General features: G+C 40.3%; 1 protein-coding gene and 1 non-coding gene across 6 annotated transcripts in view; both read left to right on the top strand.

The window, feature by feature from the left end:
- SLC12A6 (solute carrier family 12 member 6) overlaps nt 1–26,000 on the top strand; it is a 107,015-nt gene that overhangs the window by 13,762 nt on the left and 67,253 nt on the right. Inside the window, exons 1-2 of one of the 5 annotated variants that reach the window (XM_066277238.1) lie at nt 16,034–16,151; nt 17,700–17,736. The exons of 3 other annotated variants lie outside the window; for them this stretch is intronic. Coding sequence is in view for 1 of the 2 variants with exons in the window: in XM_066277236.1 (XP_066133333.1) it covers nt 16,028–16,151 (124 nt within the window). In the remaining variant the exon portion in view is untranslated. Of the gene's footprint in view, nt 1–15,905; nt 16,152–17,699; nt 17,737–26,000 lie in introns of those variants that run through there. One more of the 5 variants, XM_066277236.1, reaches the window with a different exon arrangement.
- On the top strand, nt 11,982–12,057 carry TRNAT-GGU (transfer RNA threonine (anticodon GGU)). The gene has a single exon. It is a non-coding gene; the product is annotated as a tRNA-Thr (tRNA).

Here is a 26,000-nt window from a genome sequence, read left to right as displayed (position 1 = left end):
AATTTTAAAGATTCTAAATCCCTAAAAGGGAATCTATCCTAGCAATGTGTATTTTACTCTTTTGGTTTTTTTGTTTGTTTGTTTTAATATTTTATTTTTATTGGTTTCAGAGAGAGAGAGAGAGAGGGAGAGAAAGGTGGAGGGAGTAGCAAGAAGCATCAACTCATAGTAGTTGCTTCTTGTATGTGCCTTGACTGGGCAAGCCCAGGGTTTTGAACTGGTAACCTCAGCATTCCAGGTGGATGCTTTATTCACTATACTACCACAGGTCAGACTGTTTTGTTTTTGTTTTTTGTTTGTTTTTGTTTTTTTTACAACAAATGATGTGCAAAATATCTAGGGCAATGTAGTAGCACTGAATTATTTAAAGAGTTACTGATTTAGTTAGTTACATTAGTCATCTTATAATTAATGAATATTTGTATTTTGACCAAGTCTCAGTAGATCTATTTTTTTTTTATTTTTTAGTTTTTTACAGAGACAGAGAGTCAGAGAGAAGGATAGATAGAGACAGACAGGAATGGAGAGAGATGAAAAGCATCAATCATCAGTTTTTTGTTGCGACACCTTACTTGTTCATTGATTGCTTTCTCATATGTGCCTTGACCGTGAGGCTACAGCAGACCAAGTAACCCCTTGCTCAAGCCAGTGACCTTGCTAGTGAGCTTTGCTCAAACCAGATGAGTCCACGCTCAAGCTGGTGACCTTGGGGTCTCGAACCTGGGTCTTCCGCATCCCATTCTGACTATCTACTGTGCCACCGCCTGGTCAGGCTCAGTAGATCTATTTTGAAATGGAGTTTTGCTGCAGGGTAGGAAGTCATAACTTATAAAGTCTTTTTTTTTTTTCTTTTTTTTTTTTTAGCAAGCGGGGTGGGGGGGACAGGCAGGAATGGAGAGAGATAAGAAGTATCAACTCATAGTTGGGACACTTTAGTGGTTCACTGATTGCTTCTCATTCGTGCCTTGATAGAGGGGAGCATAGGCTGAACCAGTGACTGTGGGCTCAAGCCAGCTACCATGGGATCATGTTGATGATCCCATGCTCAGGCCTGCGACCCTGTGCTCAAGCTGGGTGAGCCCGCGCTCAAGCCGGATGAGTACATGCTTAAGCCAGCGACCTCAGGGTTTCTAACCTGAGTGCCCCAGGTTGATGCGCTATCCACTGTGCCACCACTGGTAAAGACACTTTTGCAATGAGGTGAAAATTTAAAAAAGGCATTATGTTTTTTCCTTTTTTGGAAATATAACCTAAGTGTTGACAACATGTTGCTTAATACCAGTTTTATTTTCTATACACTGTTTATAATGTTGACTAGAAGCCTATCTAGGAAGTATTTATTTATTTATGACAGCAACAGAGAGAGACAGGAACAGACAGACAGGAAGGGAGAGAGATGAGAAGCATCAATTTGTTGCGACATCTTAGTTGTTCATTGATTACTTTCTCATATGTGTCTAGACGGGGTAGAGGGGCTCAAGCCAGCTACCTTTGGGCTCAAGCTAGCAACCATGGGGTCATGTCTATGATCCCACACTCAAGCTAGCAACCCTGTGCTCAAGGTGGTGAGCCCACACTCAAGCCAGATGAGCCGGTGCTCAAGCCGGCAACCTTGGGGTTTCAAACCTGGTTCCTCTGTGTCCCAGTTCGACACTCTGTGTTTATTAGATTTGACATAAAAGTGAGATCATATGGCATTTGTCTTTCTCTGCCTGGCTTATTTCTTTTGTGTGTGTTTGTGTGTGTGAGAGAGAGACAGGACAGAGAGAGGCATAGATAGGGACAGACAGACACGGAGAGACATGAGAAGCATCAATTCTTTGTTGTGGCACCTTAGTTGTTCATTGATTGCTTTCTTACTTGTGCCTTGACTGGGGGGCTACAGCAGACTAAGTGACCTCTTGCTTAAGCCAGTGACCTTGAGCTCAAGCTGGCGAGCCTTGCTCAAACCAGATGAGCCTGCGCTCAAGCTGGCAACCTCGGGCTTTCGAACCTGGGTCCTTCACCTCCCAGTCTGACACCTTATCCACTGTGCCACTGCCTGGTCAGGCTGCCTGGCTTATTTCACTTAGTATAATAATATCCAGGTCCATCCATGCTGTTGTAAAAGGTAATACTTCCTTCTGGGCCCTGACTGGTTAGATAGAACATTGGCCTGGCATGCAGATGTCCAGAGTTTGATCCTCAGTCAGGGCACACAGAAGAAGCGACCATCTGCTTCTCCCCCTCCCTCTCCCCTTTCTCTCTTCCCCTTTCATAGCTTGTGCTTAGTTGGTTTGAGCATCAGCTCTGTGTGCTGAGGATAGCTGGGTTGGTCCCAGCATTGGCCCCAGATGGGGGCTGCCGGGTGGATCCCGGTTGGGGTGAATATGGGAGTCTATTTCTCTATCTCCTCTCCTCTTAATTAAAAAAAAAGTTTAATTGAAACTTATATTTTGTATATTTTTTATTTTATAGTAATTCACTTCTTTTTTACAAAATGTTTAGCCCACAATGAATTAGAAATTTAAGGAAAAATAGTCCTTTACCCCAGAGGTAATTTGTAAGTCAGTGTTCTAAAACAGTGGTCCCCAACCCCCGGGCCACGGACCGGTACCGCTCCGTGGGCCATTTGGTACCGGTCCGCAGAGAAAGAATAAATAACTTACATTATTTCCGTTTTATTTATATTTAAGTCTGAACAATGTTTTATTTTTAAAAAATGACCAGATTCCCTCTTTTACATCCGTCTAAGACTCACTCTTGACGCTTGTCTCGGTCACGTGATAAATTTATCTGTCCCACCCTAAAGGCCGGTCCATGAAAATATTTTCTGACATTAAACCGATCCGTGGCCCAAAAAAGGTTGGGGACCACTGTTCTAAAATAATGGTTCACAGCCTTTTATATGTTTGCCTAACCTGAATGATACCACATTCGAGGGAGCGTGAAGTTGTGTTTCTCTACCAGTGGCCCTTTGAAGTATGACTCTTTGAATGGGGGTGGGGGAGTAGGTTAGTCTTTCTTGTAAGTCTGATATTTTTCTTAAGAATCTCTGATCTGCCTGACCTGTGGTGGTGCAGTGGATAAAATGTCAACCTAGAATGTGAGCTTGCCGGTTCAAAACCCTAGGCTTGCCGGGTCAAGGCACATTCGAGAAACTACTAGAGTTGATGCTTCCTGCTCCACCCCACCACACCCCCCACTTTCTCTGTCTCACCTCTCTCAAAAAAATAAAGTACTTACAAAAAGAAAAGAATCTGTTCTACGTGAGTTCATGATCCCATGGTTGCTGGCCTGAGCCCAAAGGTTACTGGTTTGAAGCCCAAGGGCACTGGTGTGAGCCCAAGGTCGCTGACTTGAGCAAGGAGTCACAGGCTCTGCATGAGCCCTCTGGTCAAGGCACCTATGAGAAGCAACCAATGACAACTTAAGAGTCGCAATCACCAGTTGATGCTTCTCATCTCTCTCCCTGTCTCTTTCTCTCTCTCTCTCTCTCTCTCTCACACACACACACACACACACACACAATCTCTGCTTTAACACATATGATCTCTTTGTTCTCTGTAGAGCTCTGTACCTGAAGTTAGATATTTTAAAGAAATTCAGATCTTTTACCTCTGAAACACATCTCTCTCAATAGTACAAATCATTACAGATTGATTATGATAAAGATTTATAGAATAAAGAGTATGAAGAGATTACAACTGAGGATAAAGCATGATTAACCTTTGTAGCTTAAAGTCCTTCATAAACTTACCTTGATCAAGAACTTTTTTTTTTTTTTTTTTTAAGTGATAGGAGAAGAGATGTGAGACAGACTCTCATACATGCCCTGACCAGGATCTACCCAGCAACCCCTGTCTGGGGAAGATGCTCAAATCAGCTGAGCTATTTTTAGTACCTAAGGTTGACACTCAGACCAGCCAAGCTATCCTCAGCTCCTGAACCAATCAAGCCACTGGCTGAGGAACAGAGAGAAGGGGGAGAGAGAAGCAGATGGTCACTTCTCCTATGTGGCCTGACTGGGAATCAAACCTGGGATATCCCCATGGCGAGCCGATGTCATCCACTGAGCCAACCGACCAGGGCCCAAGAACATATTTTAATCAAGAAAATTAAAATATAGCCCTGGCCAGTTGGCTCAGCGGTAGAGCATTGGCCCGGTGTGTGGAAGTCCTGGGTTCGATTCCCGGCCAGGGCACACAGGAGAAGCGCCCATCTGCTCCTCCACTCCTTCCCCTCTCCTTCATCTCTGTCTCTCTCTCCCTCTCCTGCAGCCAGAGCTCCATTGGAGCAAAGTTGGCCCCTGGCACTGAGGATGACTCCATGGCCTCTGCCTCAGTCGTTAGAATGGCTCCAGTTGCAACAGAACAATAACCCAGATGGGCAGAGCATCTACCCCTAGTGGAAATGTCAGGTGGATTCTGGTCGGGCGCATGTGGAGGTCTGTCTCCCTGCGCCCCTACTTCTCACTTCAGAAAAATGCAAAATAAATAAATAAAGACATACATACATACATACAGTGGTACCTTGAGATACGAACAGACCAACATATGAATTTTTAAGATACGAGCTGTGACTCGGTCTATTTTTGGTCAAGATCCTAGCGAAATTCCAAGATACGAGTAGTGACTTGGGAAACTGCTGCTAGTTGGCACATTGGCGCACGGGTCCAGTATCAGTGGTTTGATATACGAGTTGACTGACTTATGAGCTCGGTTACAGAACGAATTAAATTTGTATCTCAAGGTACCACTGTAAAGTATAATGTAGTTAGCTTCTACTTGTATTTAGTTGCTGGTTAGTGGTTGCAATGATTTAATAAGAATGTCCATCCTAAGTATCTTGAAACAATAACAACATTAGTAGCAACTGCTTAGAAGTAGATTCCACTTTCTTTACTATTTATTGTAAAAAACCCATTTCTAATAAACCAAATACTATTAATATTGGTTACAATTTTAAAGGTTAAGGGTGGCTAGATCTTAATAGCGAGTAAAGCTCTCTGAAGGATGTCTTCAAACTATAAGGGTTTAGGAGATGTTCATAGATTTGAATCTGTTTCCAAATCAAATCTATTGTTCTTTGCTTAGTACTCCCACTGAACTTGTGTATGTGCAGTGTGTGCATGTATATACAGGTACACAAAGGTACTAGCATAAAATGTTTTCTTAGGATGTGCGTGCGAGATTGAGAGAATTCTGTGAAAAGGTCTGGACAGATAAGGTGAATTAAGTCTACACTATGTGCTTGTGAAATCTAGTCTGTTCTGTTTTACACATTTCCAGCTTTCTAATAGCATGGTGATACCTTTGATCAAGCTTTGTGTGTTTTTATTTAAAAAAGAGTATCAGTGAACATATTATTAAAATCTCAACATTTTATCTGCAAGATGCTGTCAAAAATGAACAAAATGACATTTGGTAAAATTCATGTATTCACAATGTATGTGATTAAAAAATTTTTTTTAAATACATTATTCATTTTAGAGAGGGGGGAGAGAGAGAGAAGGGCGGGGGGAGCAGGAAGCATCAATTCCCGCATGTGTCTCAACCAGCTAAGTCCAGGACTTTGAACCAGCGACCTCAGTGTTCCAGGTCAATGCTTTTCCACTGAGCCACCCAGGTCAGGCCTGTGACTTTTTTAATTTCAGGGATTTTGCTTACTGCATCACAGATCAATTTTTAGCATGCATTACTAGATTATTTTTCAGAATCATTTCAGCAGTGAGATTTTGTGATTCTAGATTGTCTACATAGCTTTTGGACAATACATGATTCTCAGAAGAAATACATGATTTGCTCTAAAATTGATTGATTTTTCATAATATAGTATAACAATATATTATAATCTAATATAGAATCCTTAGGTTGAAAATAATTTTCCATTGACTTTTCTTTAATTATTTCAGTCTTTTCACTAAATCTAATTTGTTTTTGTTTAATAGATGGGTTGAATAAAACAAAATGCTGGTTATCATGAGTTGTTAGCTGTGATTACAAATATATAATTGGGTAGTGTAGCAGAGGAAATTGTACTTTGAAAATATTACCTAAAGTAGACCCATTCTTTTAAAGAATAGACTTTTCTTTTTTTAAAGCAGACATAGTCACAAGAAAAGTGGGTTTTTGAAAAGATTTTATTTATTGATACATATAGAGAGAAGGGGGCGGGGAAGAGCAGGAATCATCAACTTGTAGTAGTTGCTTCTTGTATGTGCCTTGACTGGGTAAGCCCAGGGTTTTGAACCAGCAAGCTCAGCATTTCAGGTTGACATTTTATCCACTGCACCACCACAGGACAGACCAACATAAAAAAGTGTTTTACTGAAAGTAATTAGTAAAATAAGTATAACATGTATAGCCCTGACCGTGTGGTTCAGTAGATGGAGCATCGTCCTAGCACGCCTAGGTCATGGGTTCGATCTCGGTCAGGGCACATATGAGGAGCGACCAATGAGTGCACAACTAAATGGAACACTAAGTGGAACAGCAAGTTGATGCTTCTCTCCTCCATCTTCAAATAAATTGAAAACATTTTTTTAAGTATAATGTATAATATTTGGCCTCTTGTACAATGGAGTAATGCCATTATAGAGATCCTTTTACCTTAGCATGGCTTATATCTCAATACTGAAAAATATCATAGATTTTTATAATCTAAAAATGTAAATATTTAAAACTTGTTTATGACTCAAATTTCAAACATTCAACACTGTAAAATCAAAGTACTGGGAAAGCATTTGTGCAACTGCCTAATTTTTTTTTGCAACTTCCTAAATTTTATGTGAAACAGAATTTGACCCATAAGTGATGTGCTTTATACTTAGATCCTAAGGTCTTTAGATTTTAGTTCATTGTGTTTCTTTCCAACATATTATTATGAAAATTTTCAAACATACAGAAAAGTTGAAAGAATTTGATGAATGAGAGTTTGGTGAACACCCATATTTGTATCCTCCAGATGCTATAGTTAACATTTCCTACATTTGTTTTATCACATATTTATTCCTTCTATTGACTCATCCACTTTTGAAACATTTTGAAGTAAATTGCAGACATCAGTTATATACAAAACAACTCAGTTTGTATATAATTAATGTGTAATGAATAATTTATAATACATAGTTTTTGAGATCTATGTCGTTGAATGTTAGTAATAGTTCATTTGTCTTTATTGTTGAGTAAAAGCCTACTGTATGAATGAATATACTACAATTTCTTTATCCTGTTGACAGATACCTGGGTTGTTTCCTGTTGGGCTGTATGAATAAAGCTGCTATAAACATACTTTTTCAATTTTTTAAATGAACGTATGCTTTTATTTCTCTTGGGTAAATACCTAGAAGAGGAATTACTGGGTCATAGGTTATATGTATACCTAAATTTATTAAAAACTGCCAGACCTTGGCCCTGGCCGGTTGGCTCAGTGGTAGAGCATCCGTTTGGCGTGCAGGAGTCCCGGGTTCAATTCCCGGCCAGGGCACACAGGAGAAGCGCCCATCTGCTTCTCCACCCCTCCCCCTCTCCTTCCTCTCTGTCTCTCCCTTCCCCTCCCGCAGCCAAGGCTCCATTGGAGCAAAGTTGGCCCGGCCACTGAGGAGGGCTCTATGGTCTCTGCCTCAGGCACTAGAATGGGTCTGTTTGCAACAGAGTAATGCCCCAGATGAGCAGAGCATCACCCCCTGGTGGGTGTGCCAGGTGGATCCCTGTCAGGCGCATGCGGGAGTCTGTCTGACTGCCTCCCTGTTTCCAACTTCAGAAAAATACAAAAACAAAAAAAACTGCCAGATCTTTTCCCAGAGTGTTTGTATCATTTTACATTGCCACCAAAATTAGTTCTACATACTTGCCAACAGTTTTCATTATGATTTTATTTTCATTTTATTTATTTTATTTTTTTAGCAAGAAAGAGACAGGAAGGGAGAGAGATGAGAAGCATCAACTCATAGTTGCATCACTTTACTTGTTCATTGATTGCTTCTCACACATACCTTGAGTGGGGGCTCCAGCCGAGCCAGTGACCCCCTTACTCAAGCCAGCAACCTTGGGCTTCAAGCCAGTGACCTTTGGGCTCAGGCCAGCAACCATGGAATCATGTCTATGATTCCACACTCAAGCTGGCGACCCTGTGCTCAAGTTGGTGAGCCCGCGGCCAAGCCAGTGACCTCAGCATCCCCAGGTTGACACTGTCCACTGTGCCACCACCAGTCAGTCTTACTTTTGATTTTAATGTGCATTTCCCTAATGGCCAATAATGTTGGTTACTTATTCAAGTGTTTATTAGCCATTTGTATAACTTCCTTTGTTTAAATCATTTCCCATTTTGTATTGTCTTTTTATTATTGAGTTGTAAAGTATTTCTGTGTTCTAAATACAAGTCCTTTGTATATTTTTCTCCCAGTTTGTCACTTGCCTATTCATTTTCATAATGGTGTCAGTTCATTGTATCTTTTCCAACATTTTATAATATTATGAAAACTTTCAAATATACAGAAAGTTTAAAGTCCTTTATACTACCATATTTCCCGATGTATAAGATGCTCCCATGTATAAGACACACCTTAATTTTGGGGCCTGAAATGTTACATAAAATTCATACAACTCCTCAGTGTCAAAACTGCCATCCGTTAGCTTGTTCTCATCTGTGTCTGATGACAAATCTCTGTCTTCAAACATTGCCTCATCCTCAGTTCTCTCTGGCATTTGAAATGCCACACTTCTTAAATGACTTGACAATCACTGTACAAGACACACCCAGTTTTTAGACCCCAAATTTTCAAAAAAGGGTGAGTCTTATACATGGGGAAAAATAGTAAATACTGAAATACCCACGACCTAGCATCTGTCATTAACATTTTATTATACTTGTCCTATCACATATCTGTTTTTTTCGTGTGTGTACATTTCAAGGTAAATTGCAAGCATCAGTTCACGTCTCCCAAACACTTTAAAATTCATGTTATTAATTAGAATTCAGTATTTGCAAATTTTTTTCTTTGAAGATAATTTTTCTATACAATGAAATACACACATTTTAAGTGAACATTGGCTGAGTTTTGACAAATTCATACACCTGTGAAACTCTAAACTTTATTACGCTGTAGAATATTACCATCACTCAGGAAGTCTTTCATGCCCCATCTCCTCAGAGGCAACCATAATCCTGGGTTTTTGTTTATCATAGATTAGTTTTGCCTGTTTAGAACCTCCTATCAGGAGACTCTAATATTATGTACTCTTTTGTGTTGTGGACCGGTAATGGCAAAAAGCCATTATAGATTCAAGGCTTGGCAGGGGGCTTAAGTTCTACCCCTCCATCTCCATATTTGGCTTTGATGCTCTGTGTTTGCACCCACTCCCCTTCCTTCCTTGGGTTGCAGGAAGCAATATACATACCCTTCCTCTGACTCTTTGTTTTCAGATGTTTGTAAAATTCACTAATGTATACTGTTTTTGCCTTGGGAGAGTTCCTGTCTTAGCCTTTGATGTGCAACTTTGTATCAGGGTCCTTGATTTGCATAGGTCCATATAATAAAGCGAACTGAGGCTGTGAGGCACTCAGATGCTGCCAGGCAGTTTGAGGAGTCCTTCCGGTCCCATCGGTTTTGTTCTGACAAAGTGTGTTTCCTTAATTCCACACCGTTATTTGGAAGCTGCGCTGGTCCGCGGCAAGTGGCGCCCGAACAGACGACTTGAGTACGAGGAAACTAAAACTGAAGGAAGGTGACGGAACTCCCCAAAGTGAAGTGCGCACAGTGAGTAAAGAAAGTTTTTGGGGAAAGTGTAGTTGGGAGTAAAAGAATATGGGACAGATAGGGTCAAAAGTAAGGGACCTTTTTGTAAAAATGTTTCCATATGAAGACAAATCATTGTCTGAAGAGTATCAGGGTAAGCCGGAAACAGAGGGATGTGAATATGAGGATAACTTGAAGTCTGAGGATGACAGGGGGGATGAAAAATCCGTGGCTATGGCTGCCTTAGCCGCGGGGCCTCCGCTGCCCTCAGCTCCTTCCTACATTCAACCCTCTGCTCCTTCGTTCCCTTATCGGGCTGATTCCATAGTCTATAGCTCAAAATCTGGGAAATCTCCTCTCCAACAATCTATAGACCAGGCTCGAAATATAGGGGAAACAATAGATGGCTTTGCCTGTTTTCCTATTGTGGAAAGACAGGATGATACAGGGAGACTAGTGCAAGAACATGAACCTGTACCTTTTAAAACTCTGAAAGAGCTTAAACTTGCTTGTGCTCAGTATGGGCCTACTGCCCCTTTTACACTTGGTTTATTAGATACCATTAGTGCAAAGGCTCTTCCCCCAAATGACTGGAAGGCGGTTGCTCGTGCTTGTCTCTCTGGGGGTGATTATTTGTTGTGGAAGTCAAACTTTCATGAAAAGGCTATAGAGCTGAATGAGAAAAATCAGCAAGAGGAGGTTGCTGTTACTGTAGATATGTTAACTGGAGAAGGACAGTATGCCCATATGGCAACTCAATTAGAATATCGACCAGCTATTTATGATATAATTAATCAGCTAGCCACACAGGCATGGAAATGCCTGCCAATTCCAGGGACCAAACCAGAAGAATTTGGTAAAATTAGGCAGGGTGCAGACGAGCGATTTCAAGACTTTGTCTCACGGCTAATTCAAGCAGTTGAAAGAATAGTAGGGGATAAAAATGTGGGAAAGGTTTTAATAAAACAACTAGCCTATGAAAATGCTAATTCTGCTTGTCAGGCTGCACTTCGGCCTCACCGCAAGAAGGGAGATATAGAGGATTATATTAGAATTTGCGCTGATGTTGGGCCTTCATACATGCAAGGTCTTGCCTTTACCACAGGTAATAAGGCAAGATTTCCAGGACAAAATTTTGATAAAGGACAGAACAAGCCAAGGAAGGAAGGGGAGTGGGTGCAAACACAGAGCATCAAAGCCAAATATGGAGATGGAGGGGGTAGAACTTAAGCCCCCTGCCAAGCCTTGAATCTATAATGGCTTTTTGCCATTACCGGTCCACAACACTTTTGTTTAAGGCTTCTTTCATGGAGCATAATGTTTTTGAGTTTCGTCCATATTTTTGCATGTACCACTGAGTCATTCTTTTTTAGAGCTGCATAGTAATTCTTTGTATGAATATATCATAGTTTATACATTCTCCTGTGGATGTACACCTGGTTTCGAGTTTGGGGCTATTAGTAATAAACTATATGGGAGGTACCAGACCCTTTTCCAAAGTGGGTGAACCAGTTTACACCCCAGTAACAATGAACGAAAGTTCCTTAAGTTCCATACTCTCACCAAATTTGGTGTTAGTCTTACCAATTTTAGCCATTGTGGGGGATGTGTAATGGTACCTCACTGTAGTAATTTATTGTACTTAAAATAGCTATTTCTTACGTTGCACCTTCTCTACCTAACCATTCCTCGTGCATAGCACTCACATACCTCAGCTTTACTATCTTCCCCCAAGTTTTCTGTACTATTTTAACTTTGCCTTTAATTATTTTGTGTTCCTGAACTTTTACCTATAGTCCACTCTAGGAGAGAACAATTTTAAAATTGCTGACCACTATGGTACCAAAGCATCAAGTTGATAAATAAATCACTCCTGTAATAGATTAATGGGAATTTGTTACCTTCCTACTTGTTTAGTTTGGGGGACCTTTTAGAGGAGAGAGGTGACAGGATAATATTGTTTGTAGGCTTATACACACAAGCTGTACACAGAATCATAAACACAAGTCATTATTTCTGTCCATCAACTATAGATTATTCATAATCCAATTTTTTATAATATAAATATATATATGAAAGGCAAGGTCCTATTGGAAATATCCAATCACATTAACATATTCAAGAACTTAAAACTCAGAATATAATATTGAAATCTTTGACAATTTGGTAGTGTTTTAAGTTCCTTTGAATAAATTAGTAGACTAGCTACAGTCACCCAGGGTACTACCACACGCGACTTGATTTCTTTCAAGATCAAAAATAGGCCCTGGCCGGTTGGCTCAGTGGTAGAGCGTCGGCCTGGTGTGCGGAAGTCCCGGGTTCGATTCCCGGCCAGGGCACACAGGAGAAGCGTCCATCTGCTTCACCACCCCTCCCCCTCTCCTTCCTCTCTGTCTCTTGCTTCCCCTCCCGCAGCCAAGGCTCCATTGGAGCAAAGATGGCCCGGGCGCTGGGGATGGCTCCATGGCCTCTGCCTCAGGTGCTAGAGTGGCTCTGGTTGCAACAGAGTGATGCCCTGGATGGGCAGAGCATCGCCCCCTGGTGGGCGTGCCGGGTGGATCCCGGTCGGGCACCGGAGTCTGTTTGACTGCCTCCCTGTTTCCAGCTTCAGAAAAATACAAAAATAAATAAATAAAATAAAAATAGTTATAGCCCTGGCCAAGTAGCTAATTAGTTAGAGCATCGTCCTCATATGCAAAGGTTGCTGGTTCAATCACCAGTCAAGGCACATATATTCAATAAAAACAGATTGGTGTTTCTGTCTCTCCCTTCTCTCTGAAATTTTTATATATATATATATTTTATATATAATATATATATTTATTTATTTTTATTATTATTATTTTTGTAATAGTTAAAAAGAGCCCTGGCCAGTTGGCTTCATGGTAGGGCATCAGCCCAGCATGTGAATGTCCTGGGTTGGATTCCCGGTTAAGGCACAGAGAAGAAGCACCCATCTGCTTCTTCACCCCTCCCCTTCTCACTCCCCCACCTTCTTTCCTCCTGCAACAAATGCTCAATTAGAGCAAGTTGGTGCTGAGGATGGCTCATGGCCTGGGCCTCAGGTGCTAAGAAGAGCTTGGTTGCTGAGCAATGGAGCAATGCCCCAGATGGGCAAAGCATCGCCCCCTAGTGGGGCTTGCTGGGTGGATCCCAGTCTGGGCACATGCAGGAGTCTGTCTCTGCCTTCCTTCCTCTCACTAAAATAAAAAAAAAAAAAAAAAAAATTTAATACTTAACAAAGATATAATAGGTTAAACTTTTCTCTTTCCCATATGGTAATAATTCTCAACTTTGGCTGCATCTTAGTACTATGGGTAGGGGGTGTTTTTAAAAGTTTGTTGCCCAGGCCTGACCTGTGGTGGCACAGTGGATAAAGTGTCGACCTGGAAATGCTGAGGTCGCCAGTTCAAAACCCTGGGCTTGCCTGGTCAAGGCACATAATGGGAGTTGATGCTTCCAGCTCCTCCTTCCCTTCTCTCTCTCTGTCTCTCCTCTCTCTCTCTCTGTCTCTTCCTCTCCTCTCTAAAATGAATAAATAAAAAACAAACAAAAAAACCCACTAAGCTTTAAAAAAAAAAAAAAAGTTTGTTGCCCAGACTCTACTGCAAATCAATGAAATCAGAATAGGATGAAGCCCAGCATCAGTATTTTTAAAATCTCCCAGGTGATTCTACTGTGTAGCCAAAATTACAAGCCAGTGCTATACAGGAACTCATAATATAAAACTTATTTTTTTCTTTTTTTCCAAGTGAGAGAAAGGGCAATAGAGAGACAGACTCCCACATGTGCCCCTACCAGGATCCACTCAGGAACCCATATCTGGGGTTTATGCTCTGCCCATCTTGAACCATGACCACAACCAAGCTATGTTTAGTGCCTGAGGCAGAGGCTCCATGAAGCCATTTTCAGTGCCCAGGGCCAATGCCCTTGAACCAATCAAGCTATGGCTGTGGGAGCAGAAGAGAGACACAGAGAAGGGGTGAGGGAGGGGTGGAGAAGCAAATGGTTGCTTCTCCTGTGTGCCCTGACCAGGAATGAACCTGGGACTTCTACACACCAGGCCAATGCTCTACCACTGAGCCAGCTGGCCAGGGATAAAAGAAAACAGCCCTGGCCGGTTGGCTCAGCGGTAGAGCGTCGGCCTGGTGTGCGGGGGACCCAGGTTTGATTCCCGGACAGGGCACATAGGAGAAGCGCCCATTTGCTTCTCCACCCCCCCCCTTCCTCTCTGTCTCTCTCTTCCCCTCCCGCAGCCAAGGCTCCATTGGAGCAAAGATGGCCCGGGCTCTGGGGATGGCTCCTTGGCCTCTGCCCCGGGCGCTGGAGTGGCTCTGGTCGCGGCAGAGCAACGCCCCGGAGGGGCAGAGCATCGCCCCTGGTGGGCGTACCGGGTGGATCCCGGTTGGGTGCATGCGGGAGTCTGTCTGACTGTCTCTCCCCGTTTCCAGCTTCAGAAAAATACCAAAAAAAAAAAAAAAAAGAAAAGAAAACTTAGATGACCCTGACCATACGGTGGTGCAGTGGATAGAGCATCGACCTGGGATACTGAGGACCCAGGTTCGAAAACCCGAGGTAGCCGGCTTGAGTGCAGGGTCACTGGTTTGAAGCTCAAAGTCACTGGCTTGAGCCCAAGATTGCTTGCTTGAGCCAGGGGTCACTGGCTTGGCTAAAGCCCCAGTCAAGGCACATACAAGAAAGCAATCAGTGAACAACTGAAGTGCCGCAACAAGGAATTGATGCTTCTCATTTCTCTCGCTTCCTGTCTGTCTCTCACCCCCCCTCCCCAAAGAAAAGTTTAGATGAGCATAGGACTTTTCTTACTCTGTGAAACTTTTTTTTGTTCATTTATTGCTTCTCATACATGCTTTGACCAGGGGGCTCCAGCTGAGCCAGTGATCCCTTGCTCAAGCCAGCAACACTGAGCTCAAGCCAGTGACCTTGAGCTCAAGCCAGCAACTTTGAGCTTAAGCCAATGACCACGGTATCATGTTAATGATCCCACGCTCAAGCCTGCGACCTTGGGGTTTCAAACCTGGGTTCCTCAGCATCCCAGGTTGACACTGGCCACTGTATCACCACCAGTCAGTTTAGAAGTTTTTAAGTTGGGTTTCACCATTTACAAGCTCTGTGACTTTGGGCAAGTTCTTTATCCTGATGATTAAATTATGAGATCATAATGAAAAGTTTCTAATTCAATGAAGAGCACAAAGTAGGTCTTTAACAACTATTGATTTTCTTCATTTTTAGATGTGGTACATATTTGAATAAATGAGGACTATAAATCACCATTTCTTTTCTTAAATTGAGGGAAGTCTTACTTGTCAGGTGTTAACTAACAACAAAGCCCTTATATTATCAACTTGGAAATTAATACAGGGCTCAATTACTAAACTCCTTCCTCTCAGTGCAGAGATTAGATAGGGCCTTATACTCTGTAGTTTACATCATCATCTGAGAATTTGATATAAACAGTTGAAAAAATGTATGTTAAGTACATGAAGTGTGTGCTGAAGGAACTGTGCACCTCTTAATCAGGTGGATTTCCTTGGATATTTTTTCTTTAAATATTTTGCTCTTTCAGACTTTTGGGAAAATTCATGTCTCTCCTTGGATGTTCTTGTATACACTATTTGTATACACTACAGTGTCTAAACTATGCCTTGTATAAAATATGTAGGTGTTCATTAAACATATGATGAATGAACATTCTCATTTGAAAGATAAAACACTTTTATTGATTTATATGACTACTATCCATATGCTTTGAAATAAAGCAACAACAGAAGCTTACAAATCGTTCATGTTTCATTTTTAAATTGATGTAGTGCCAGTCTTTCTTTAAAGAGGAAAGTGTGTAAAATGAACTGGTCCCTAGTCTTTCTGGTGTGAAATATGAGGGCAAAGGTTGAGATCATGACTGGGTTTAGGGGTGAAACTAACTTAAGTGAAGGAAACAAGTGGAAGAGCACACAGTGGGCTGCATTTCATGAATTCTGTCCACTTTCCAGCTTTTGACTGCTCTCAGAAAGCAGCCTAAACAGCTCTTGGGATTCTTGATCTTGATAAGTGAAGGGTAGAGTGCTAAATCTTCTAAGTGGAAGATAAACGCCAAGGAAGGCGTGTCTTCTGGTATCCACTCCCTAGGGTCACGTGAGCTGAAAGTACTTCCCGATTCCCAGCGTTGTTCTCTTGGTCTCCCTTAGGCAGTGATCAGAGAGGATCGGAGTCTTAGGGGGACAGCAGCGAAGGGGTAGGCAGAGTAGACTGGAAGAAAGTTTACAGAAAAAGCGCAGGACTTCTATAACAATGCCACACTTTACCGTGACTAAGGTAGAGGACTTAGAGGAGGGGGCAGCAGCTTCTGTCTCCCAAGAGGGAGAGACCAGCTTAGCAGAAATAAAAACCCGGATTCAGCATTCAGATGAAACAGGTAAGTACTCAACTTGGGAACTTTTGAAACTTAGAGGGTTTTTTGTGAAAGAAATGGTAACAAATATTCAAAATACCTCTTTTAGGGTGGAGAAAAAGTATTGTGGTTAAAGTGTTTTTCAGTCAACTGTTTCACTCCTTTGTGTATCTGATAACGTCTCATTTTTCACATTGTGGTTTGTTTTTCCCCACAATGAGTTCTGTGTTCATTACCTACAGGTGAAATTGAATCGGTGGCAATGTATGAAAGGAGTTTTCAAACAAAAAGAAAGGCACAGTAAAAGTCAATTTATGCGGAATTTGGAATTCACCTTTTGCTCAGACAGTTTAAATAATACCTGGAAACGCGCATAAAAGGGAGCATGGTTCAGTAGTTTTGTACAATGGACTTTGCACTTGTGACTTCTCAAGTTATTTAGTATTTTGCCTCAGTTTACCAGTTAAACAGTAGTTTAACCGCAAATGGCCTAGGAATTCTTTAATGAAAGAACAGAAGTACAGTAGATCATTATGATGGCTGGCATAGGACTTGATTTAATAAACTTGATGAATGTGATTATCCCTATTACTTTCTTTTAATTGTAGCAGTTACACTTCCTGGAGGAATTGTGGTTCTGAATTTTAAATATGCAATTAAAAGCTTGGTTAATACTATGGTATTAAATATAGTTGTAGTTTGAAGCCCTGTTTTTTAAGTCTGTAAATACTATATATTGTCAAGAATTTCCCCTGTATGTTAATGAAAGAGGCTAAGGAAATAAATAATTTCTCAAAATTTATTTTGATTTTAACTTTTTCCTATAGCCAGTAACACCTCACAATTCCTTGCTGTAAACAGCTGTTTTACTCTCTCCTGTCTTATCAAGCCTTCATAATTTTTTAAGAATTGAACTAAAGATAAGAACTATTAAAAACAAAGTTCCTTTTATTTTTTTCCTTGTAGGTGAGAGAACTTAACTAGTGAAGATAAATTTTTATGGAAACTCTTTGCCAGGTTATTTTCATTCTGCTGAATAGTCAGGACAATAAGTCAAATTTAAGTTTAACCTACTTGGAACTGAAACCTGATCTTCCACAAGTTTAGCGCAAAGAAGTTAGGTTCTCTTTCTGAATTGTGTGTATTTGAAGCTGCACTTTCTTATGTTTGTCGTTGTTAGATTTTAATCCTTTTAGGCTTTTGTCTTTGCTATTGTCTTCATTAATTTCACAAATGCAAACAAGTAATGTCTGTCTTTACCTCATTTTACTTCCCATTGTTTTTTATTTTCTTTATTCACCATTGCTATTTTATTATTTCAACTTTACCGGTTCTATGATGTTGAAGGAAATTTGCTGTATTCAGATAGGAACAGTGTTGAAATCATTTAATCTATTAGCAGTCACCTAGGAAAGCCATAAAAAAAAAGTTTATAGCAGCCAACTTTGTAATAAATGACATTGCTAGGCTTAATTTGTTTTCCTCCATAGTAATTGTTTTGGACCAGGAAGAAGTGACAGATGTAACCAAACTTGAATTTAATAGGCTTTTTATTGGCATTTTCCATGACAGCCCAGAAACTGTCTGCTTGAATGAACTATTGTGTTTGGTAAGTGAACAACTGATGGGAATCTATTACCTGAGTTGTATTTATCTTTATTGTAGAGTTAAATTAGAGGGAAAGAAGGGGGGAGATGTATGGTAAAAATCTAAGTTTTGTTGTTTTTTACTTAGGAGTAGAATGTTCTTGAGGATAGATGATGCTTTTGGAGGTTTCGTTGTTTCTTTTTTTTTTTTTTTTTTGGATGGTTGCTTGAAATGCAACTGTTCTGAGTTTTAAAATCCAAAATTGATTATGGGTTTGTTTTTGTTGTTGTTGTTTTTGTTTGTTTGTTTTGTATCTTTCTGAAGTTGGAAACCGGGAGGCAGTCAGACAGACTCCAGGATGCGCCCAACCGGGATCCTCCCGGCATGCATGCACACAAGGGGGCGATGCTCCACCCATCGTGGCCTTTGCTCTGTTGCATCCAGAGCCATTCTAGTGCCTTAGGCAGAGGCCATAGAGCCATCCTTAGTGCCCGGGCCAACTTTGCTCCAATGGAGCCTTGGCTGCTGGAGGGCAAGGGAGAGACAGAGAGGAAGGAGAGGAGGAGGGGTGGAGAAGCAGATGGGTGCTTCTCCTGTGTGCCCTGGCCGGGAATCGAACCCGGGACTCCTGCATGCCAGGCCAATGCTCTACCACTGAGCCAACCGGCCAGGGCCGATTATGGGTTTTTTTTTTTTACAAGCACTTCTAATACTAGCCAGTTATATAACCAGTTGTTGGTTTTTTCCATTGAGTGGTTTTCTTTCTATAATGACAAATATAGAGAGAAATATATATACTGTCATATAAATTGAATATATTTAAAAAGCAGATCATTCTGCCTGACTTGTGGTGGTGCCATAGATAAAGCGTTGACCTGGAACTCTGAGGTTGCCAGTTTGAAACGCTGGTTTGGTGTGGTCAAGGCACACATGGGAGTTGATGCTTCCTGTTCCTCCCCTCCCTTCTCTCTCTCTCTCTCCCCCTCCCTAAAATGAATAAATAAAATCTTTTTTTTTTTAACTTTAAAAAAAATTTTTTTTATTAATTTTTTTTTTAGAGAGGAGAGAGAGAGAGAAAGAGAGAGAGAGAGAAGGGGGAGGGAGGAGCAGGAAGCATCAACTCCCATATGTGCCTTGACCAGGCAAGCCTAGGGTTTTGAACCGGCGACCTCAGCGTTTCCAGGTCGACGCTTTATCCACTGCACCACCACAGGTCAGGCCAATGAATCTTTAAAAAAAAAAAAAATCATTTTTTAAAAATGATTTTTAGAGACAGAGGAAAGGAAAAGAGAGAGAGAGAAACATCAATTTGTCATTCCACTTACTTATGCATTTACTACTTGATTCTTGTATGTGCCCTGACCAGGGATCAAACCCACAACCTTAGCATATCAGGACAACACTAACGAACTGAGCTACCTGTCCAGGGCTAGATCATTCTTTAAATAAATTTTACCATGTGTTTTTTGAAAGATAAGATTTATTTGATTTAGACAGGTAATTTGAGATAAAATAGAAATATGAATATAGATATAATATAAACTAATTAAAAATATGTTAATCCCCACCATGCTAGCTGCTAGAACGCTAATTTATTAGAACCCTGGTTAATTTTTATTTTAAAGGAGAAGACAGAAACTCAAATTTTCTTAACTGTTTTCCTTCTCAGTTCAGTTTCTGTGCGCAATCCTTTTCTTAGCAACTTGTCTACAGAAATTGCGTGTATCACACTGTATGGTAATCACTTATTTACTTCTCTCTCACAATAGACTGACTATATATAGACTTTTTTTTTTTTTTGGTGGCAGAGGCAGAGAGAGGGACAGATAGGGACAGACAGACAGGAAGGGAGAGAGATGAGAAACATCAGTTCTTTGTTGCAGTTTCTTAGTTGCTCACTGATTGATTTCTCCTATGTGCCTTGATAGGGGGCCACAGCAGATTGAGTAACCCCTTGCTCGAGCCAGCGACCTTGGGCTCAAACTGATGAGCCTTGCTCAAACCAGATGAGCCCGTGCTCAAGCTGGTGACCTCAGGGTCTCGAACCTGGGTCCTCTGCATCCCAGTTCGACGTTCTATCCACTGCGCCACCGCCTGGTCAGGCTAGACTTTTTGAGAGTAGAGACTTTGTGGGATAATTTTTGTATCTCTGGGTCCAGGTGAATTGGACATAATAGGAAATGCAGTGAATGGATTTGTTCTCTTTATTTTTTATTCACCATACAGATGTTTAGTGCAAATGTCATGCTAAGTGTTGTACTTTTTCCTAAGTCTACAAAGGCATGAGAAGAGTAAGTTCTGCACCAGAGGCAGCAAAATGACTTTAGAGCCAGGCACTTGGCTTTGAATCCCAGTCTTACTAATTATTACTGTGTTTCCCCAAAAATAAGATAGTGTCTTATAATAACTTTTGTTCCTAAAGACACGCTAGGTCTTATTTTCAGGGTAGGCCTTATATTTCCAAGCTTGAAAAAAATTGCACTAGGTCTTATTTTGGGGGGATGTCTTATTTTCAGGGAAATGGTACTACTAGGAATAGTAGTGGTAACTTGTATTATTACATGAATGACTTTGGGCAAGTTATTTAACTTCCCTAAGCCTTACTTTACTCACTGATAAAGAAAATAACCTACTTCACAGGATGGTTGAGAATTACATGGAAAATGTATATAAAGCACTTATCACGTATGAGACACAGTACTGAAAAATAAGAGCAGTCTCTTACTTACTACATTGTGGTTAGTGGTTTAATTAGAACAAAAGGAAACTGCTTTGGATAACAGATGATGAAGAGAATAATAATACTGCTTGGAGAGGACCCTAGACAGTTATCTCAAAGGATAGAACACAACTGATTCTTGAAGGGAGGTCTAGAGGAGATACAAGCAATTGGAGCAATTAAGAAGGTATGAGAGGAGCCTGACCAGGCGGTGGAGCAGTGGATAGAGCGTCGGACTGGGGTGCAGAAGGACCCAGGTTCGAGACCTCAAGGTCGCCAGCTTGAGCGCGGACTCAACTGGTTTGAGCAAAAGCTCACCAGCTTGGACCCAAGGTTGCTGGCTCCAGCAAGGGGTTACTCCTTCTGCTGAAGGCCCGCGGTCAAGGAACATATGAGAAAGCAATCAATGAACAACTAAGGTGTCGCAACAAAAAACTGATGACTGATGCTTTTCATCTCTCTCTGTTCCTGTCTGTCTATCCCTCTCTCTGACTCTCTCTGTCTCTGTAAAAAAAAAAAAAAAGAAGGTATGAGAGGAAAGTGTAGAGCATGTGGGAAAAAAAGCTTAAGATAGTTAGCATATTGGGCATGTGATAAAGAGAGCTAGAAAATGGGGCTACTTAATGAAATGTTACCAACTTCATCCTCTTCCTACTCTAGGAATATTAGGTGTTACTTCCTTTTCAGAGATAAACTGAGGTTGTTAACAGTAATTTGTCTCAGGATACATGGTGAGTAGTGGCAGAGCCAGCATTCAAACTTAAGTTTTTGTTTTGCGTTACACCATTTAAGTATCGTGTCTGCTCTGTGTTCAAGTAGCTACATTTCCATCTATTACACTTACAAGGAGTTTTAATAGTAATGGGCATTGAATTTGATCAAAAGCTTTTTAACATCTACTGAGATTCTCAAATGGCTTTCTTCCTTTAATCTATTAACATGTTATGCCCTGGCTAGATGGCTCAGTTGGTTAGAGCTTTGTCTCAAAGCACAGAAGTTGCTGGTTCAATCCCTAGTCAGAGCACCTTCAGGAACAGATCGGTGTTCCTGTCTCACTTTCTCCCCCTTACTCTTTTAATTGATTTAAAAATCAATTGAAAAAAATTTAATTTATCTATTGATATAATTTATTATATTAATAGACTTCCTGATGTTGAACCACTTTTACGTCCCGAAAATTGAAGTTAGTTGGTCATAATGCTTTTTTTTTAAGTTTTCTTCTTTTTTCTTTTTTTTTAATTTTAGAGAGAGAAACAGGAAGGGAGATAGATGAAAAGCATAAACTTGTAGTTGCGGCATCTTAGTTGTTCATTGATTGCTTTCTCTTATGTGCCTTGACTGGGAGGCTCTAGCCGAGCCAGTAACCCCTTGCTTGAGCCAGTATCCCCTTGCTCAAGCCAGTGACCTTGGGGTCATTTCTATGATCCCATGCTCAAGCCGGCGATGCCACGCTCAAGCTGTTGAGCCCACACTCAAGCTGGCGACCTCGGGGTTTCACACCTGGGTCCTCAGTGTTCCAGGCTAACACTGTATTTACTGTACCACCCCCTGGTCAGGCTCTTCTTTTTCCTTTTAATTTTATTGAATATATTGGGGTGACATTGGTTAATAAAGTTATATAGGTTTCAGGTGTACACATCTATAATACCTCATCTATATACTGTATTGTGTGATCACCATTCCAAGTCAAGTCTCCTTCCATCACCACTTATCCCCCTTTCCCTTCTTTTATCTCTCCCTACACCCCTTCTCTCTAGTAGTCACCAAACTGTTATTGTTTATGAGTTTGTTTGCTTAATCCCTTCACCTTTTTCACCCAGCCCACTAGCCCTTCTCCTCTCTGACAGCTGTCAGTCTGTTCTCTGTATCTATGAATCTGTTTTTATTTTGTCGTTAGTTTATTTTGTTCATTAGATTCTGCATATAAGTGAAATCTACAGTACTTTTCTTTCTCTAATTGGCTTATTTCACTCAAACTTCTCTAAGTTTTATTTATGTGCTTCCCATTACACCATGATGCTGAGTCCTAGCTTTTTAAGGATAAAAGAAAGTTACTTAGTATCTTTTTTTAATTTATTTATTTGTTACAGAGAGAGGGATAGATAGGGACAGACAGGAAAGAGAGAGATGAGAAGCATCAATCATCAGTTTTTCATTGGGACTCCTTAGTTGTTCATTGATTGCTCTCTCATATGTGCCTTGACAACGGGCCTTCAGCAGACCGAGTAACCCCTTGCTCGAGCCAGCGACCTTGGGTCCAAGCTGGTGAGATTTTTTTTTTTTTTTGCTCAAGCCAGATGAGCCCGCACTCAAGCTGGCGACCTCGGGGTCTCGAACCTGGATCCTTCCACATCCCAGTCCGACGCTCTATCCACTGCACCATCGCCTGGTTAGGCACTTAGTATCTTAATGTGCATGAGACATGGGACTTTGATGTGAGCTTTATCAAATCTGTGATTTTTTTAAAAATAGGAAGAGTACAATAGAGGTTTATTGTTTATTACATTTAATCACATATAAATGTTATGTTCATTCATTTATTTAAATATTTACTAAGTGTGAAATGATTTTTCTAAAGCTCCTTCACTCCTCAGATCTTCTTATAATATTTATGATTTTAGGCATATTTTGTCTGCTGGACCTGTATTCATTTGATATAGATGGCAGATTGGAATATTTCCCTTTCTTTTGAAATAGGGTTCTAAGGAAATTTTCAGAAAAACAATAGAAAAAAAGGCATTTATATTGGTATTGAAAAGCATCTCCAAGCACTAACTATCAAATAATCCAAATGGTATGAGAAAGATTTTGTCCCAAATAGAGTTTAAATTTTATTAAGAATTCACAAATGCTGGACTGTTAACTAAACATACTAGTTCTGCTTGTTACTCATGAGAGCCTGTCTTCTAAGGAATGTAATGTGACTACTGTCTTTTATTGACTAACATTAAAATAGATAGCTATAGAGCTTCTGTGTATTGCTTTTTAAAAAGTCTTTTTCTGTACTGAAGATTTAAAAGCCTTTTTTTTGGGGGGGGATCCTTTTAACTACTCACCTAGGGCTTTTACCAACCCAACTAACAGAAATTCAGATCTGCATGTTTTAAAATCTCAGCGTCAGAGTTTATCTTTAAAGTTGTATCCATGAGGAACATTTTTCTGCATCCCTCCTCATCCTCAGTGTTCTGCCATTTTCAGAAAGCCTAACACCACCTGGAAATATATATCTTCCCAATTCTTCCCTGTATCAAAGACCTTAATAGAGGAATACAAATTTGAGTCTGATTCCTTTCAGTTCTTTACATCTTAAATGTTTGTTTAGTTTGTTAACCCTTCTTTGTCATATTATGCTCTGACAATCTTGAACACTTTCATTCTCTCAGTATTGTTATCACAGTTTTTAGAACCTCTTGCTCCCTAGATTTTCCTTGCTTAGGGTACCAATCCTCTGTGTACTATCTGCTACTTTTGCTCACAGGAGATATACCAGATTAGAACTGATTTTTTTCTATGAAGACAAAATTTCTCCAAAATGTATACACATGCATATTGCTTAACATTTTCAATTCAAAGCAACATTTAGTTTAGCATTATAAAAACATATTAAATGTAATTTTAGCATGTTTTAAAATATTCAAAAAGTTTTAGATTGAATTTAGAAATGGCATAGATTACAAAATTGACTATAACTTGGTGAGCTTTAAAAAATCTAGCATTTCTTGCCTGACCTGTGGTGGCGCAGTGGATAAAGCGTCGACCTGGAAATACTGAGGTCGCCAGTTCGAAACCCTGGGCTTGCCTGGTCAAGGCACATATGGGAGTTGATGCTTCCAGCTCCTCCTCTCCTTCTCTCTCTCTGTCTCTCCTCTCTCTCTCTCTCTCTCTCTCTGTCTCTCCCTCTCCTCTCTAAAATGAATAAAAAAAAAAAATCTAGCATTTCTTGGTTTTGCCAAGTTAAAAGAGGAAACAACTTTACTAAAAATGTCATCAATATTAAAGTAATAATTGTTGAGCACCTACTATAATACCAGGCATTTTATCAATATTGGCTTATTTAATCTGTATGAGATCCAGGACAGGTAACCATTATCACCATTTTAAAGTTGAGGACAGTCAGATGCCAAGAAATTAGGTTAAATGGTGGGTATGGAATTCAAACTAAGGTCTCTGTGGCTCTAAAGCCTGGTTTCTTTTTGTCACTCCACATTGTCCCTTTACTTTAAACATACATAGTTAGTTTTGTTTTCTGAACTAGGCTGCTCTATTTTCTCAGTAATTACTAATTCTTTTTAGGTTCTATTCTATCTTTGTAGATTTCTCAAAATTAATCTTAAGTTCTTGCTGTTCCTATCTTTTCATGTGTTGGATTTTTTATTTGATGTAGAATACTTTCAAATGTAAATACTGAATTTTAATATAAAAAGAATAAATATATGTCTGAAGGTCTAATATGTATATTTTAGTGCTCTAGAAAAATGTAATATTTCAAGTGTTTTATTACTTAGAATGAAACTGGGTAATGGCACAAGTCTATTAGAGAAAAATACTAATAAATGTAGAACATAGGCATGGTAAAAATTAAATTTGGTACATAAATAACATAAATGATTTTGATCAATTCCAAACCCTTATATAGTGAATTAGACCTAATTTCCTTTCCTGTGTGCTCTTTCCACTATAACATAAAACATTTTTGTTATAAGAGATTTCAATGATTGGATTAGAAATGGTGAACCTATAGTAAGAGTGCTTTTCAAAAGCTCTCTTCATTTTGCCCCCACCACATTGCCTTTGATCATGTATTTTTCTTCATTTGAACTCTTCTCTTCTGCTTTCTGCATCCTATCTGCCATAGAAAATTACACAAACCCACATGACATCAAGACCAGGTTCTTACTCTTTTCCTCCAAGATGACTTACTTGCCTAACTTTCTACCCCGTTTTTGATTACTCCATCAGTAAGTATCCATCAGCACAAAAACATACTTTGCAGTATGCTCTGAACTTGCAATAGCCTTTAATTATATTTGTATCTGAAGGTGAGGGAGAGTGTTTTAGTAGTTTTTTGAAAATGATACACATTAGTTTGCATTCCCTAGAATTTTATGTAAACGAAATCCTAGTCTCTTTTGTCTGACTGCTTTTATACAACATAATTATTTTCAAGTTTATTCATCTAATCTAGACTCTTTTTTTTTTTGAATTTTTTTTTCTGAAGTTGGAAACAGGGAGGCAGTCAGACAGACTCCGGCATGCGCCCGACCGGCATGCCTACCAGGGGGCGATGCTCTGCCCATCTGGGGCGTCGCTCTGTTGCGACCAGAGCCATTCTAGCGCCTGAGGCAGAGGGCATGGAGCCATCCTCAGCGCCCAGGCCAACTTTGCTCCATTGGAGCCTCAGCTGCAGGAGGGGGAGAGAGAGAGAGAGAAAGGAGAGGGGGAGGGGTGGAGAAGCAGATGGGCGCTTCTCCTGTGTGCCCTGGCTGGGAATCGAACCCGGGACTCCTGCATGCCAGGCCGACGTTTTACCACTGAGCCAGCTGGCCCGGGCTTTAATCTGTACTCTT

Source organism: Saccopteryx bilineata, chromosome 4 (assembly GCF_036850765.1).
Source record: "Saccopteryx bilineata isolate mSacBil1 chromosome 4, mSacBil1_pri_phased_curated, whole genome shotgun sequence".
NCBI classification, from domain to species: Eukaryota; Metazoa; Chordata; class Mammalia; order Chiroptera; family Emballonuridae; genus Saccopteryx; species Saccopteryx bilineata.
Note: the sequence above shows the minus strand (reverse complement) of the source record. Positions and strands in the feature narration are given on the sequence as shown.